At 41.4% G+C, this 18,759-nt stretch overlaps 1 protein-coding gene across 1 annotated transcript in view; it reads left to right on the top strand.

The window, feature by feature from the left end:
- The window catches only part of XKR4 (XK related 4), a 211,642-nt gene that overhangs the window by 121,375 nt on the left and 71,508 nt on the right, over window positions 1–18,759 (top strand). Inside the window, exon 2 of the mRNA XM_056484430.1 lies at window positions 13,383–13,582. Coding sequence (XP_056340405.1) covers window positions 13,383–13,582 — 200 coding nt within the window. The remainder of the gene's footprint in view (window positions 1–13,382; window positions 13,583–18,759) is intronic.

Genomic DNA, 18,759 nt, shown 5'->3' with positions numbered 1-18,759 from the left:
ACAAGACTTGTAGCATGTGGCATTTTGGAGATGAGGTGTCAGTCTAAATAAGGAATTTTATCACTGGCATCTGTCATATGTCTGAGGGATTTTTCAGTGGTGGGCATGGATAGTTAAAAGATCTATCTGCTTCCTAAACATACTTTTTAAATTTTTTGTTTACTTGTAAGCTTTCATTTTCACCAATGCTGTACTGTACAAATCTGACCATAAGTCCTGCCACACCAATCTCACCTTAGTTTTTGTGTAAAGCTTGCAAGGTGAAATGCCTGGCCTCGTACATGAGGGGAGAACAGTGGATATTTTCTATGCAGGGCTTCTGACACTGCCTCCATATGATCCTTGTGGAGAAGCTGGTGAAGTGTGGCCTGAAGTAGCAGCTGCTAGGTGGATTGAGAGCTGACTGAACAGCTGATCTCAAAGGGATGTGACAGCAGAGTGAAATCTATTTGGAGCCCAGCAACCAGCAGTGAACCCCAGGGGTCAGTGCTGGCTCTGCTCCTGTTTAGCAGCTTGAGAAGTGTTACATGAGCTGAATGATGGGGCACAGTGTGTCCTCAGCAAGGCTGCTAATGTCACAAACCTGGGAGGAATGCTGACACACCACTTCTACAGAGAAATGGAACCTCATGACATTCAAAAAGGAGAGTGCAAAGTCCTGCAGCTGGGGAGGAACAGCCCCATGCACCAGTAAATATGGGGGAATATACTCTGCTGGGGTGTATGCTCTGCTGGAAGGCAGGAAAGGACCCTGTGGGTCCTGGTGGGCACCAAGCTGAGCATCAGCCAGCTCTGTGTCCTTGCAGCAAAGGGCTAACAGTGTCCCATGTGGCATTAGACAAAGGGCTGCCTGCTGCTTGAGGGAGGTGATCCTGCTCCTCTACTCAGCACTGGTCTGGAGTGCTGTGTCCTGTTCTGGTCTCCCCAGCACAGAGAGGTGTAGAGTCTGCACAGAGTCTGACTCAGGGCCACGAACATACTTAAGGGACAGCAGCATCCCTCCTCTGAGGAAAGCCTGGGCTGTTTAGCACAAACCATCTCACATACCTGGAAGGAGGGTGCAAAGAGGGCAGAGTCAGGCTCTTTTCAGTGGTACCCACTGGATTAGAGTCAATGGGAACAAAATGAAACTCAGGAGGTTCTCTCTGAACATCAGGAAACACTTTCTGAGGGTGACAGAGCACTTGGATGAGTGGCTCTGGTCTGGCATGTTGTGGAGTCTCCATCTCTGGAGATGTCCAAAAGCTGTCTGGACATGCTCTTAGCAGCCTGCTCTAGGTGATGGCTCTTCTTGACCAGATGACCTCCAGAGACCCCTTCCAACCTCAGCCATTCTGATTAAGTCTACAATGGAAGGGTGAAGCAGATTGCCCTAAACTTGCCAGTTTTAATGGATGTACCATGGGCAAAGTGGGGTTTGGATATCCTTCTTAGCTGTTTTAACCTTCACTGAGTTTAGGAGAATTAGAACTGGGGGGTGCTTTCTGTCCAGGTGCAAAGGGTTAGTGCCAGATGTTTGGTGGAGCACAAGTGTTCGCTCCAGAAGTCCCAAAAGAACCTTCCAGCTCTCTATCCCTGCTCACCCTGGTAAGGAGCAGATGGCCCTATTGTTCCTGGCAAGTCTCTGCCCGGTTTGACCACCTTGAAAGCATTCCTGTTCTACATTAGGCTCTTAATTTCAGCAATTTTCAGTGTGACAGTGAATTCAGACATGATACTGAAAGTGCTGCTCTTGTTTATGCATACACATGTGACACATTTGGGACTTACAACACACAGATTTTTTGTTTGTTTAGTTGTATTTGTAGCATTTCAACAGTATGGTCTCCCAAGTTTTGTAAGTCTTCTATCAGATGTTATAGCCTTCTCTGCTGGAATAAGATGCCTAAACTGCAGGGGAATTACAGATTATACATATGCATATATATGCAAATATGGTTGTGTTCTGTGCTGCAAAACTGATCTTACATCCAGCTAAAAATAGTATTAGAAGATGTTCGTAGAGCAGACCTTAGCTGAACCTTTTCAAACCTTTCTTCTATTCCTGCCATAGCAAAAAAAAAATCTGCCTTATTCTTGTTCCATGCCTGTCTTATCTCTGCCTTCTTTTCTGAATAAGTTTTTAGACAAAATGGCTGTTGAATTCAGACTCAGTCTCAGCATATATAAATTCATGCCCTTTGATACAAGCAATTTACTGTCCTTCTGTGCCTCTTGGACTTTGTGCTGTTTTTTAAGATGGAAGTAATACTGGAATATAGAACTCCAGTTAGGCTGAAAACTGTACATCTCTAATGACCAGTTTGCTTTCAAGGTACTTGCTGTCTTGCCAGTTATTTTCTCCTTTGGCTTGTATGCTGCCAGCATGTCACCTCTTATATTCCTTCTTCTTTTTCTATAATATATTGATAAGGGGCAAACTGGGAGATCTGTAAATTGGCAAAATTCCCCTAGATTCCTCTGAGTGTTTTTCTTACTGACACCCTTTGGATTTGGCCTTTGGGAATTGATGAAAGGCTGACATGAACATTCTGGCATTTGCCCTAGAGCTTTTTCCCTAGGCAAAATCCAGGCAAGGAATTTTATTCCTAAGGTTTCTGAATACTAGATTTGCAAAGCACACAGATATAGTGCTTGGTGAGGTATTCAGCTTGGTATTCAAGACCATTTCTTTGTGAGATGCTTTTCAGCTCCACTAATGCTATTTGCTGGCAAATTTGGTTTTGAATTGATTCTTATATAAAATTCTTCAAGCAGGCAACATTTAAAGAACATTCTCCATTAGTCCAGACAACTTATAAACACCAAGAGGAAGTTTGCCTGAATTCCTGTTAAATTACTCTGCCAGCCATTTGAATATCACATAAAGATCACACGAGCACTACCTGTCTATATCTTAAGGAGTGACTAATCCCACATTATTTCCTGAATGTTTATAGATTGCTCCATCCAAAACATGACCATTCAATTTATTTGGAGTTTTTTAATGCAGGATTAGCTAATGGCTTCTCCTGAATACTTCAAAAGAAAAAGCTGAAGCAGAGACTGCTATATAAATAGGATGAATAAAAAGTTATTTACAGTGGAGATATTTCCAAACAGAATTCTCAGTTGTGTGTTTTCTCTGAGCCAGAAAGAGCAAGCAGGTCCTATAAAAGCTCTTATAAGCAATTTGGAAGGTTTTTTGGAGGAAGGAAGGGGAAGGTTGGCAATAGTTCAGTTTTACTGGTTAGTGGAGGCAGCTAGCTCCTGCTGTTTCACAGTGTGAAATTACATGCTAAGCCCCCAGAGTGACACAACCCAGATTCATCCTGGCACACACCAGTGGTCATGAAAGAAAGATGTTTATATGGAAGGAAACACATTGCATTTTGTCTGTGGGGATAAAATATGGCATCTACCCTAGCCATTCTGATTCTCTAGTGTTTGTACTACTGTTGCTTCTCTAGACTTTTGCAAAAGACACAGCAGGCATCTCCTCTGCTTTAAAAATGCAAGTTTTTTTTCCTTTCATAGATCAAAGAAATCACAATTGTCTGCTCTTGTTCTGTGAAAGCTGTCACTGGAAAGCTGCATAATCTGCAGGCAGACCAATCTACTTACTTTATCAAAGGCATCAGGGAAAGCAGCAAACAAGCATGGGTTCTTGTGAATACTTATGCAAAGGTATTCCCTCTTCCAGATGGTGAGTTTGACCATGAGGTTGAGAGCTTGCCACTGAAGGGTCCCCTTACAAAGCAGTTGTGACCTGGCACAGGAATGCTCAAGGGTATTTACCTCACCAGCTGCTCTGCTGCTCCAGCTCTGTGTTGAACCCTCCCTTGTGACCTGTTCAGATTGATAAATAGCCCATGTCCCTATAGATCTGGGCTGAGAGATGGATGCTGGGAGAAACTCAGCTGTCCCAAAGGGGGCTGAGCATCCCCTGTGTGCAGAGTGAATGATAAACACTGGTACCCAGGGGAAGAGCCTGCCTCCAGACTGCAAGGTCTCCAGCCACAGAGCACTGGCTTGCAGAGTGTGCTGTGGTACACTTTGCTCTTGTGAAAACAGTGGTGAGATAGGCAAAGGGCTCCTAACACCTTTTACTGGTCTAATCCTTGTGTGGTGATGGGAGGCTGCCTGGCTGCTTCTCCAGAGATCTGGGATGTACACCTGGCACCCCAAGCTGAGAAGCCAGAAGCACTGCTCTCCATCTGTGCCCACTCCTGCCTCTACAAGCAATCCTTTCTTCAAGTGCAATCAAGTAGGTGATTGGGACACAGGTGCATCTTCCTTGCCAGTCTCACATGGCAGGTCTCAGGACCATTTCCAAGGGCTATCATCATAAGTCTGTCAGAGCTGGGAGGGAACAGGGAAACAATTCAATTCCTGCTGCAGCCCCAGGGGCTGGTGAAGTGAGGATGCCTATGATAATGATTATATTCCTGTGACAGCTGCATGGTACAGATCCTTGGCCATGACTAATTGCCTTTCCAGGGAATGCCTGGATCTCCTTGGGGGATCCTGTGCTTCTCTGATCCCTGATTCTTCTTGATATCTCCAGACTGAGACAGAGGCAAACCAGGATTCACTTCTCAGGGTGCTTTGGGATGACTAACAGGCAGACAGGCTTAGAAGCAAATGAAAAATATGACATGGGGGGAGGAAGGGAGGAGAAGAGAAGAAAGTGATTGTAAACCACTGTTGGTTGGGAATCTCAGTCTTCTTCATAGGACAGATATAGCCTTCTACTCAGCCACCCCTAAAACCATGTAAGGCTGCAATGAGGAAACCAGAAGGACACAGTCACAGAGCAGACTGTGAATCAGGGTTTTAACTGATCTCTTTAGAGTCCCCTGGCATTTACCAACAGAGCCATGTTTTCCTAACAGCTTCAGTGGAGCATTGCTTCAGGAAGCCCACAAGGACCCTTTCAACAAAGCAGGAAAGCCCCCAGTTTCTCAGAGGACACAAGGCAGGGCAGATATCCAATCTCTCAGGAAGCTGCTTGCCCTTAGGGGTCTGATCTCACACGGGCATCACTTCCAAGGCTGCAGCCTTGACAAAATATAAGGAGCTCCAGTGTTTCCCCTAAGTAGAAACCAAGGGAGCCTCTGAGGCCCAAAGTGATTTCATCAGCTTTTGATGAAGCAGTGCCTGTAGTTAAAGAGCACACAGGTGTGCAATGCCATGCAGGAAATTACAGTGCAGTAAAACTTCTTAGTTGTGCTGCTGAACATGTCTTAATGGCCTTGTCCCATGACTGAAACAAGAAAGGCAGATTTTATGCAGCACCAGTGGCAATGCCTGGTGAAGAAACTGAAAAACAAAGCTGTACACATCTGCAGCATACTGTGATTTTTTTTTAATTATTTCATTTCTACATTCTTCTTTTCAATTCTAGCCTATGGTTGATAGTGCAAAAAAATGCACTGATGTTTACTCCTGAGCAATATCTGGACAGCTGATAGGGGAGTTGTGGCCAGTGGCTGTGTCATACTTCCTAACAAGGTGATGCCATCCCTATCACGGGCAGAGGCACCATCAGGGTTCATGGGTTCATGGCCACCAAGCTCCATTTTCCATGGGGGGAAAGCTCACCCAGGGATGAGCACCACAGGCTTGGCAGGGGCGGCCTTGGCAGCACAGAACTTCACAGGCTGATTGGGATGTAACAGAGCCTCCAGGCTGACAGGGAGCCCTGTCAGTGCATCCTGGGAATATCCCAGTTTTGAGAGGAGAAGCCTGGAGATGATTAAACCAAGCAGCAGATGTGCAGGGGTACTTCTGTCTGATGTGGCAGCATGTGCCAGGCATGCTCTGGGGGTGTCACCTCACTGTGTGCAGGCAGGGTACAGAGAAAAGGAAGGGACAGTAAACTGCTGTAAAGCTAGAGGGTCCTGGCAGAGGACAGCCCAGCATCCATGCTGCTCAGTGCAAGAGTCCAGGCTGCAGCTCATTCCAATACAAGGAGAGTTGTTTCCTGGAGATTTGCTGCCTCACCCCACAGGTGGCTGAATCCCTAGGTGGGCTGAGCAGTGGGGCTGAGCAGCTCTACCCAGGGGTGAGGACAGTTAGCAGGGCAGCAGGCTGCATCAGAGATTTCTTTAGATCACCCTGCCTTCTTCTCATTAAACCTGGACCCAGTCCAGCTTAGTCCTGCCATCTCCCTCCACCACTGGTCCACAGACTGGAGGTCTGCAGTTTGCACATGTCAGGAAAGGAAGGAAAGCACTGGGCATGACTGGTTGCAGTTGGGGAATTCACAAAGTAGCTAAATTCAGATGGCCATAAAAATTTAGATGACCATAAAATGCTGCTGTAATACGACTCATGGCCATTTGAGAAGGATCACCCAGTCATAGAAGATGCTGGGGGATGCTTTATAGGTCATAATGAAACAGATGTAATCAGTTTTTTATGCTCATAAAGTGCCTTGCTTTATGTTATAGGAAGTAAAGCAGTTATTTTTCTGATATCTTAAATACTGCAAAGTAAAATTAAATACAAGGAGATGGGTTTTTTTTTTGTTTTTTATTTTTGTAGGGTAAGCATATTCTGGAAATCAGCCTTTTAATGGTTCTTATGATGAAATATTCCCCAGTGGGATCTGTCCTCACATATATCTCATCTCAGTGACACAGATGAGGATGCTGCACTCATAATTTAAAGTAAATTAAGTCCAGACTTTGACTGCTGGTAAATTGCCAGAACTGTGCTTAGTTGGACAAGTTTTGGTCACTGCTGTGCTCCAGAATGCATTTCAGTTTCCTTCTGCACATTAAACCTTAATGGTCCCATCAAAAATAATTTGATTGGAAGATTAAATGTTGACTGTTTTTTTCCTTCCTAGAGTAAGGAACTAAACCTGAAGGGATTTGTTTGTTTCTTCAGAATGAAAAGAATAAACATTAGCATGTACTGCTAAGGCAGTAAGCATTCCTCCTAAAGAAACTTTTTTTTAAAAGTATTCAGGCACACCTAATAAAAAGGCACATCTGAAGTAAAATAGAACAATCTGTTGTTATTTAACATGGCAAATACTGTTGAGATACAAACACAGTTAAGTTTTCTCTGGTAACTAAGCAACAGAAGAAAATACCACTTATCCGAATTACTGCTTATTCTCCTGATTTTTAGCTCTGCAGTAGTGATTTTCATCCTCTACACCTCAAACACAGAAAGAACAACTGTTTATGGTATGGCTAAATTGTTTAATATAGTGTTTGATGTAGGGACAAATTAGGCATCAGAGTAAACGTCTAGGACTGCTCCAACTAGCCATTAATGACTTTTGGTCTTCTCACAAGTGCTTCACTAGATTATGCAACATAAGCAGGCATCCTCTACAGACTTAGGCAATTGCAATAAAATGGACTACATGAGGCATGAAATCAGAATAATTTCATTTTCCAAAGAATGCAAATGGTCTCTTACTCATGTGCATCATCCTAAGGACTTCTTAGATAAAGCACATGGTAACAATGTAGTCTTTGACACTTCTAAACTGAAAACTTGTTTCTAGAGCTGTATACATTATCATCAGATGGCTGATTTCATTATGGTGAAAATCTGTAGCAAGTGCTCAGAGCCATAGTCAGGCTGGACTCACATATGGCTCTGCACTTGCAGATGCACATACTTGTGCACACTGTCTAAATGAACAGCAGATGAACACAACTTTTCCAAATCTCAAAAATATAAATTTGTAGCTAAAGGCTTGCAAAAGTTGTAGGACTAGAAGAAAGGGGGTAAAAGCAAACAGCATACTTTGGGGTGAGAATCCCAGAGGAGCTCAGAAGACTGGAAGACAATGACTGAGCAAAGCATGTGCAGCAAGAACAGGCAGGTCCCACATGCTTGGGAACAACATTTTCACCAGTAAAAAGGGTTTAGTTTCACTTTTACACTTACAATAAGCCTCAGCTATCTGTATGAAAAAGAATGGTGTCTCTGAAGCATAATGGAGCAGCTTCTGAAATAAGTTCTTAGAAGCAATGGGCATAAATGACACCCAGATACTATGAAGTTAACTGGGGTAAAAGTCAGGTTCTGATAAATCACTGCCAAAAGCATCTTCAATTTCAAGGATACCACAATATTCACCAAAGGTCTTTTACAAAAGATTAAATGAATTGTAGGCAGGTTGGAAATCTTCAGCACAGGTGTCAGTGGTTCCTAAACACTCTTCCAGAATAAGTGACACTAAGGAATTCTCTCCTGTTTGGTAGATATTCTGAAGTCCTCCTTGCCTGCCTTGTACTGGAGCAAGATCTGGGGAAGAATAAGGGAGAAAGGAGTCAGAATTTTCTTCACACAGGAAAAAGGCACATCTTCCCAATTATGGGCTTCTGAAATATCAGCTGGATCTCAGTGTGCTGACTGAAAGTTTTACCTTGCTCCTGCAGAATACCTGCAGGTATTGGGTTGGTCAGCTGCCAGCTCCTGAGGAACAAACTCTGTAGGATTATTTTCATTCATCCTAGTTAATCAAGCAGTGGTTGTACAGCACTTTAAATATAGAAAGCACTCCTATAAATATTTGGTATTGTATAATTACACTACCTCATCTCAATTAAATGCAAAAGTGGGCATGCTTTAATCACATAAATGAATTGTTACTAGAAGTATTTCCAATGTAGTTATCTCAGTCTATGATGACCATCCTCAAGATTGGTATGTGAACCTGGAGCAAAATGAGGGCTCTTGATTTTGGAAATACTAGAGAGCCACTGCCTTATCAGAATGAATGTCTCTTTCCCTAGAACCAGGACACATTTTTTCCCAAATACAAATGTAGGCAATTTTTTTTTTCTGTTTCTTTTGCATTTTGGACACCTGTTTTGGACAGCACAAGCAGCAGTTGTGTGTTTGTTTGTTTGTTTGTTTTTTACTTTACTGCCTTCCATCATTAATATAACGAAAAAAGAATGTCACCTGTTGTCTCAGATTCACATCCTTCAGGGTTATGCTTTATCAGTGGTCTGTTTACTGTGCAGTGTGATGCACTGAAATAAATTAAAACAATTAAATGCTGAAATTTTCTCTACTTCCTTCAAAGTTTAAGACATTAAGACTCAAATAACAGTATATATATGTTGCCATCTGATCATCAGTGATATAGTGCTTCTCACTCCATTGTATTAATTCTGAATATAAGCTTCATTAAATCAGCATTGACAACCCAGGCAGTGGTCTTCAAATAAAATAAAGTTAAATTAAATTTAAAATTAAAATAAGAGAGAGAGTAAAAGAGTAATTTTAAAATAAAAATGTTTTGATATTGCTTTTTCATAATGCATGTCATAGAATAACAGACTGAAAGAATAGTTTGGGTTGGAAGGGACCTTAAAAATCATTCCGTTCCAATTCCCTGGAATGGACAGGGACAGCTTCCATTAGACCAGATTGCTAAAAGCCCCATCCAGTCTGGCCTTGAACACTTTTAGGGATGGGGCACTGACAACTTCTCTGGGCACCCTCTTCCAGTGTCTCACCACCTTTACAATGAATAATTTATTCCTTATATCTAATTAAAACCTACCTTCTTCCAGTTTGAATCCAAAACCTTCAGCCTCCTTCAGGTACTGGAAGGCCACAATAAGATCTCCCTGGAGCCTTCTCCTTCCCAGGCTGGACAACATCACCTCTCTCAGTCTGACTTCACAGGAGAGGTTTCATAATCTTCTAACTGCAAAATCTCTAAGAAACTCAGCTATGTCTAAGTTTTTCTCCACAAACAAGAGAGCTATGAAATTGTAGGGTCTTTTTGTGGAGTGGGTGGAGTGGTGGGTTTTTATTTGGTTTTACTCTTCTAGTGAAGAAAGAAACTTCAACTAAAAGAAGCTTTTGATTTACTAGACAAAGTAGTTATTTTACTAGATGGCAGTATTGTTACCACACTTCCCCTTTCTGCTTCTTTTTCCTTTTTTTGTCAGGTGCTCTAACTCTCAATTCTTCACTCCTTTTCATCTCTTTTCATATCAATTATATGCTCTTTGGGAACATGGATAGGCAGTTTTTGTATATTTGTAAAGCACCAGCAGAAGACTGTAGTTGACTGAATGCAATCACAAACAAAATAATAACATTCACATCTGCTCTTTCAGGTTCATTGACATCAATTTACCTAAGACATTTTGCAAAGCAGAACTCTATACTGCCTTTTCATGTATCCTTCTGGAATTACTGTATATAAGAGTCACAACCTGGACTCACATAAAAATGTGTATTTCCACCAAAACAACAGCAGAACACCAAAACACAAAAACCCTTTAAATCAGGAACAACCTCTGACTGTGTCTATATGACATTTGCTGACAATAGGCCTCCAGTGAGGGTGTCTGAAGTGGAATTACATAATGCATATATATATATAAAATGGAATGTGTCATTACTGCAGTGTTAAGCTATATTTGGAAGCCACTACAACAAAGCACTTTCTCCCATTTTTTTTTTCTTCCCTATTTCACTATCAGAAAAAAAGTGTCTTTGATATATGAATCATTTTACGAGACCATCTTTTTATTTTAATAACTGCTAATTTGCACACCTAACATCAATTGCTGGTGCAATTAATTGTGGATGCAAATCAGAATGTTTAGCTGTCTAATCACCTGATTTTGCTTATAAATCAGTGGCAGTAATTATGTGTGTAAATGTTCATTTCAGCCTGCAATTAATTTGGCCAAAATGGAAAGGACAGAAAAAAAATACCACCCTAGGCTGAAATTTGGTCCTGGGTGTGTAAAACAGAAAGTATCTTCCTCCTCTATGTCTTGTGTTTCAATTGCAGAGAGCTAAGTAGACAAAGAGCAATGATTCCCCAGTTCCCAATAACTCACTGCCAGTGTTTCACAATAAAGTGCAATGGGAGAGGAAATATTTCCATACGGGTTCATTAATCACAACATATTTGCCATGCACAGCCACTCTGCAGAGCAGGTAGAGAACCCTAGGGGTCCTCACCTGCCACAGTATGTCATGTTTGTAATAGGAAAAGTATTCTTTTGTACAAATGCTGTAGAACTGAAGTTGCAGATGGCTCCACTGGCAGAGCTAGAGCCTCCTGGCACAGCTTTCAGCAGCCACAGCTCCTTCAGGAATTTATGGCAAGGGTTAGTGGTATCTTAAAGGAATGATGCTGAAGGTGCTGTCTGCTCCCACTATGTGCAATATTCCAAGGTGTGCCCCTTAGGAGGACATGTTAGGGAGGACAAATAAAGCCCACCCAAACAATAAACTGCAGAAGGAAATACAAACCTTACCTGCCCCTGCTGTGCTGCAGGACTTTAATGAGAGGTCCAGGAACAATTAAATGGATTGTGACTAAGAACCTGTGGGTCCAATGGACCCCATTAACAGAGCTGTGCAGCAGAAGATGCCTTTCCAGCTCAGTGGCTCTCAGATCTGGGCAGCAGGCCATTTCCCTTTACCTAACCCCAAAGACAGCAGAGAGCCCCAGTTATGCCATCACACTCTGACCCATCTAGACCTGCTCAGTGTTTTGCATGAGAGTTACAGTTGGTGTCTTGTTTACTGTACCTCTGTGGTCTCAATCTCTGAGCAGTTCATTGCTGCTCACTCCCACATGGGACTTTGATAAAATTCAAAGCCACCTGGTGTGATTTTAATTTAAATGTGAGTTTAATGTGTTTTCCTTTTATATTGCTGTGATGTGCACTGTCAAGAGAAATGCTGCAGGCTCAGATCTGTCCTCTCAGCTGTTTCTCTGTGCTACTCCCTGGTTTTGGCTGGTGAATATTCCTGAATAAAAAATGCTGCTCTGCAGTAGAGAGTGCATTGGGTACAAGGGTGCATTGGGTCGTTCTTCAAGGAGGCAACCAAGTCTTGGGCTCTTTGCCAGTCAGAAGCCAAAAGTCTTCTCATCAACATAAGACACCTCCAGAGTTACAGCTGAGCAGAGCAGAGATTAAAGGTTGCATGCAACCTCTGTAAAAAGAGTTTTCACAATTCACCATTTATGAAAGTGTTTTAACATGAGAGCCTGTGGAAAGAAGAAATACTGAAATACTTTATCTTCACTAATTAAAACAATTCATATTGAAAGTAGTTAAAATTTACTAAGCTTTTTCTAATTATAAAATAGGATCCCACTTTAAAAATTGCTGTGAAAACATATTAAACATATCATAAGAAAATGCTGTCAGAAACAGAATATGAAAGATACCTCAAGAAAAAGAAACCAAGATCCACATCAGTTAGTAGCCCACTGCTGCTACCAATATAGGACAGAAGGCACCCTGATGCAAGACAGTATCTTAATCTTCAAAATTTTTCATTAAGTGAGACTGGGGATTTTTTCAGCCAGCTTTAATTAGTTTGTAACTAAAATTGTAGAAACGAGGTGGGAGAGCTTTTCTGACACAGAATGACTGTGATCAGATCAGAAAACAGATGGGATCAAAGGCCACCCAGAGTGATCACTGTGCTTTGACTCAGGTGTGTCGTGGGAGGCTGCTGCAGACTCTGCAAGGGCCACCACAGGCATCCCAGCATCTGGGTACCAGCCTTCAGATGACATCCCTTGCTTCCTAAAACCACCCATTATTCCTGCACTCACCAAAATCTACACAAAATCTCCATGAGCTGGTTGCCAGGTGTTTTTCCTGCTGATTGCACAGGCCAGGAGAGCTGACAGGCTTTGGCTATTGCTCCCTTTATCTGCAGGTTACTAAAGGGAGCAGCAGCATCCTGTTGGGTTCCTGGCTTCTGCTGCTTCTTACTGCTACTGCTGCATGGGAGCTACCCTAGTGAGTAATTTCTGATCTCCAAGGGAACCCACAGCCAGATCTCCTTGCCTCCTAAAATAGGAACTCACAGCTACATCTTCTCTGCAACTAAAATAATCAAACTATGAGGAAGAAAACCACTATATGTTTGGCAGCATCTGAAATACTCAGTGCATTGGATGGGTGGCAAAGCAGGACAATAATCTCAGCCCCAGCAGAGCTACAGGCTGAGGCCACCTCAGACTTGCAGTGCAGGTGGTCCTCCAAGTCCTAATAGAGCCATGCAGAAGGAGATTAGTTCTTTGCAGGTGCTCATTAAAGAGTCAGTTTTGTTCCTCTCATTATTTTCAAGACCTCTGAGGAAGGCCATATAAGCAAGATATCACCCATGAGAAAAGTAGGTCCTTGAAAGAAATACCATTTAACAAATAAGACAGTGCTAAGCTTTTTCAATGGCCTTATAAAGGCTAGTCTTGTCTTCAATTTAATTTACTCTTATCACATCAACTATTAGAAATGAAATGCAGCGATCTTTTCAGATAAATGTTCATTACTTTGAAGTACATTGAGCAATATGCTATTTGCAGGCAGAAGTATAACCTGTAAATACCACTCTGTGCTTCTGTAACCACTCTCTTTCACTTCCAGGTATTTTCACACAATGTACTTGGGTATCCGGAGTCGGCAGAGTGGAGAGAACGACAGATGGAGGTTTTATTGGAAAATGGTGTATGAGTATGCAGATGTGAGTATGCTGCATTTGCTAGCCACCTTTCTGGAAAGTGCACCACAGCTGGTCCTGCAACTCTGTATTGTTGTACAGACTCGTACCCTCCAGGCTCTCCAAGGTAGGGGATCATTTAATCTATTTATTTTTTATAATTTTTGGGAGATGTCATTTCCACACATACATATTTATCCTTGGTTCAGACTGCGGTGTGCCTGGCATAAGAGCAGATCTTGCCTGCTAGCTGCTATTTAGCTGTTGGCAATAACTCTGTCAAGAAAGCCTGTGTTATTAGAGGGTTTTTTAGCCTTTCTTAATGGCCCTGAGTTTTGGGTAGGATTTATAATGTTTTGCTTTCTGCCTTGTAATAGAAGAGCTCTTCTGATTATCCACTGGGCCAATGTGAAAATTGCATCAATCAAACTATTACTCTTCTCTCTATGCTTTTTTCTGTGAATGTTCAAAACCCTGCAAACTGCAGTAATGAGGTTCATATGGTATTATGCAAAACAGGAGACAGCACAGGAGATAACAGCAATTCTGTGAAGAAAATGCCAGTGTTTGTGCCCCTCAGTTCTCCAGTGGTTACCTGAAATAATACAAATCATCTCTCAAGCTGCACTTGTTCCTGCACACTCTGGGTTTCCTTCTAAGGCTGATGCCTTCAGCAAGAGTGGTTACTTCTTTGAAATGGTACAGGCATGAATATGTCCTGCTGTATGGCTTTGTCAGTTGGTGATACACATATTGGAATATCTCGTTCACTATTGCTTTTTTCATGCTGCTTTTGGCTACCTGGCAGCTGTCCTTTTGTATTGTGCCATTGCTTTGCCTTATGGCTGCACCTGGACAGAATTTTTTGCAAGGTAATGAAGTGAATGAAAACTTGGGATCCAGAAGGTGACAAAAATGCCATGAGGCAGGGAGGAGTGAAGAGAGGAGGGGAGAATCAGAGGGACAGAGGGAGGAAGGAAATGCAGAATTTTGTCATTTGCTTTTAAGGAACAGCTCATGTCCTTACCACTGTACAAGAAGAAAATGTGACAGCACCTTTCTCCAAGAAAATGTTAGGTCTGGTTGGCTTATTATGGCATTATAACATGCAGTGAGTCTGTTTGGGTAAAAAAGAACTGGGCACAAACTGTGTGAAGATCTTGATCCTGGGCAGTTTCCTGTGGATAAATCAGAGGCTTTACCTTTCCAGAGCTCTGAACTGTCATGTAATAAGGAGCAGCACTTCTTCCTGGGTTTTTATTTCATTAGATCTAAAACTCTGCTACCTTAATGGGAAAAGAAAACCAAAGTTTCTATTTTAATTAGTTGGTGCTCTGTACAAGGAAGTTTGCCTATGCAGTTCCTACAGGTATTTCTCAAAATGATGAGGTCCCACACAAACAAATTCAAACTATTATTGTGGAGAAGGTATTAGCACTTCAAGATTTGTCCACCCAGAAAAATGAGTCCAGAGAAAGACTTAGGAGAAGAGCATAGGCAGAATACTGTATGGTCAGCTGTAATTGAGCTATCTTCATAAAGTATTAATACAGAATGCCTCTTGTCCTCATTTTAGTGCAATAACAGATCTGTCTCTGAGAAATGAGCCTGGTGAGTAGGCACTGAGCCTGTGATACACTCTGCAAGTGGTTGTTAATTAGAGAAGACCTGAAATGCTTCAATTTAAAGGGCAAAAATGGTTCCTGCAGCCTGCAATCAGCTCAGTGAAACCTATGTATCAGAAACCAGAAAGTAATAAAAACATAATTATGGATTTCAGCTGAGTAGGTTGAAGGTATTTACTTATGCTCTCTTCCCCCATTTTTTTCCAACTTCCACAGAGAAAAGGATGCATTAAAAAAAACCTAAGGAAATTAAACAAGGTGGTAGCATTTTCTTAAACAGTAGTACCATTATACTCATGATAAAAGCTCATATGTTTTAGCCAGCTGTGAAAATCCTTTCCCTGTTTTCTCTCCTTTCCTGAAGAAATTATATGGATAATGCATTGCACCAAAGGATGGTGGATTAGCTGTGAGGCTGCATAAGAAGAGCATAATTTGTCTCAGTGGTATCATGCTACAAGTGGGTATTATAAAAGGCACAGCCATAAGGTATCTGCTTCAGCTAGCTGTCCACTCACTGAGCCTGTTAGAGAGATTTCCAACATGGATCAATAAACAGGGTGTTAGATTGATTTTCTCTGTTTAGGGAATAGTTACATGGTTTTTATTGTTGTTCTTTTAGTTCTCTGTCCCAGAGGATAAAGTTACTATGAGAATTGTTAAGTGACATCGCTGGTCCATGTTCTTAAATGCCTATGACTTTCACAAACTACCAATTTGGCATGGGAAATGAATGGTCTGTAAGCAGGGTATTTCTAACATTAACCCATTAAGAAAAACTTTTAAGTATTTTTATTTATGAAATTCTATATTTTCAATTCCAAATGCACAAAATAGCATTATTCCCAACAGGAGAATGCTATCAGCATTACTTGAAGATTCCAAGTTTTGTACTGGGTGTTGGCTCGGTTCAGACTATTTCTTATTTCAGTAACTAAGCCCTGCTAACCAAGGTAAGAAATACTTGCAGATGTAGATGCATCTTCATGGGCATCATGAAAAATATTGTGCAATATCTGCAAAACCTTCCCTCCCAGTCTCCCATGCACTGCAGTAAGGACCACTTCAAAACCCAGAGGATGCACCACAGGGATCCTTTAGCACTTGCCTGGGCTCCCCAGCCTTCCAGCAAGGATTGTGCACCCTTGTGTCGTGACCCTGCAGCAGAGCAAGGCTGGTGTGGGTCCATCAACAGTCCCTATGGATCCTTTTCTGTGGGGGTATTGTCGGGTGGACAGTCAGGACAGACTCAGGAGCTCTCTATATCTTGGTATTGAAGTTTGTAGTTTATTATTAGGGCAGTGGGTATATGAGGAAGAGAGTGTAAGAGAGAATAAGAGAGTAGAGAGAATAGAGCATAGAAAGAATAAGAGAGAATAGAGAGCAATTTCCAGTTTACTATACAATAAGTATTCTTCTATGATGAATATTCTAATTTCCATTAACCAATCAACTACAACATACTAATTTCCTAATATTTGCATGCAACCTATAGGAATCACTAAATTACCATGTTTTACTGCTTTCTTATTTATAAACCTTATCTCTAAACCTTTCTTTCCATACTTGGAACAGGTATTGTTGGTTCTTTGGTATTTGTGGAATTTGGCTTTATCTAAACAAAGGAAGAGGCTTTAAACCTTCACATGGCTGCTTTCAGCCCCACAGTCAAAAATTGCTATCATTTCTATTTCACTTATGATTTCAAAATCGTTTGCCATGCACTCATATTTATAAAGTTTTTCTATTTTGTCCTTCCCAACATCTATCCCTCCTCTGCATCCTCATCCAGAGATATCAGAGTAATAGTAATAATAATAATAGTATTTAGTAGTAATAGTAGCAATAATAGTAATAGTATCTAAAAATCTGATTCTTCTTTAAGATCTCATCAAAACTGGCACATTTAGAGGCAAGGTTCATTCTTATTCTGACTACAATCAGCAGCCAGGTCTCACCTGAGTGGAAGGAGTCCACTTGCTTGGGGGAGAACTGATGATTTCTAGGTGCTAATTTCTCAAGAAGACAAACAACTTCATTTTGACAGTGGACTGAACTGGAGCTGTGCTAATGCCCCTTTTACCTCCACCTTTTCCAGTCTGGTGATTCCTTTGAGTTTGAAGAAATACCTGCTCTCTAGAAGACTGAGTGATATGCCTTGAAATAAGTAATTCCTTCCTCTTTTCCTCACAGGGCAAGGGAGGATGGGCAGCAGGGAAGATAAGGAAGGTCAGAGCTGTCCCTTACTGTGGCACCTCATCTTGGTAGTCCTGCCCACAGACTAGCAGTCATCCCTTGGAACTCTTCTTTTACTTACTTTGGTTATCCCACTGTGCCATTTAATTTTGGGAAGGCTTCTCATCTTCAAATGAGTTAACTCCAGCAAGCAAAAAATCCTGCTGACCCTCTGATTGGAAGGAGACTCCCAGCAGTTATCACACAGATACCACTTTCCTGTTCAAGGGCATGGTGTTCTAACTGCACCTAGATGAGCAGATAGACAAGATGACTCCCTGGATTTACCACAGATTTCATTATTTATACTGTATTAATTAACACATTGCTTAAATTATAGATTAGCTTCTCATTCCTGTTTACTGCATTGACAATTTTTTCTTCATCAGCCCCTGGGAGGTTTGTTCTGGCTTCTCCATACAGTGCTATTAATCAAAGTCCGTATCAAAGTTTAATCAAAGTTTATGTCATATAAAGCTGCATTTCTTAATGGGGACTGACAGTAGTGCCAGAAGGAAAATGAAAAGTTCAGACCAGTTTATAAATTCATCAAGTTTCATTGAAGTCACCACACACAACAGAGCTGCTGGGTTCTGGTGAAAATGCATTTCCAGGAAATCTCCTGGCCAAATATTTTCCCATTTTATACCAACTCTGTTGGAGCCCTACACTGTTCATATGCTAACACTGCAGCCAGTGCAAAAGTTTACAGAGCTACCAAGCATTGTTCTCCAGTCCTGCAAACAAATTGCTGCTCCTGCCTGAGCTGAAGAAGAAGCTCAGAAACTTGATAGCAGTTACTGACATGGCTGATAATTGCTAACTTTATCTGGCAGAAGCAAATTATGTTGCTAACTAGTTGATTAAAAAAATCTGGCAAAGCTCAGGAACTGTGCATCAGGAATTCAGACTCTTTTCATATCAGCACAGTAAACTGAAAATCATTTAAGTCAACAATCTTTTTTTGTGTGGACAGTGTTATGCTTCGGCACAACTTTTCTTTTTTGTTACCTTCACAGCAATTTTGGATTACTCTGTGAAATGCTGCCTACAATTGCAATGCCCTATAAATAAATAAATAAATAAATAAAATACATGAAAATAATTCTTATGCAATATTTTATACAATTCAGTGTATCTTTGTATGAAAATCAGGTGCAGCACTTGAGCTCTGGGCAAGTTGCCATTACTTTTCTCTGCGTTGTCGAGGGTCTGCATCCAGCCTTTCCACAAAGATACTGAAACAGAGCAACCTGTAGTTACAGATTCTGCTTGATACTTGACAAAGCAGATTTCCAGTGACAAGGATCAACAAGTATGATAAACTACAGAGTAAATGTGTTTTCTGGAAATGACTCTTAAACTGATCCGCAGGTCCTTTTGCAAATTTTAAAAATGTTATCTTGTCTCATTAGGATAGAGCCATCATATTAGCATACCCTTG

This window comes from Oenanthe melanoleuca, chromosome 2, assembly GCF_029582105.1.
Source record: "Oenanthe melanoleuca isolate GR-GAL-2019-014 chromosome 2, OMel1.0, whole genome shotgun sequence".
Lineage (NCBI taxonomy): Eukaryota > Metazoa > Chordata > Aves > Passeriformes > Muscicapidae > Oenanthe > Oenanthe melanoleuca.
This window is presented reverse-complemented; position numbering and strand designations above follow the sequence as displayed.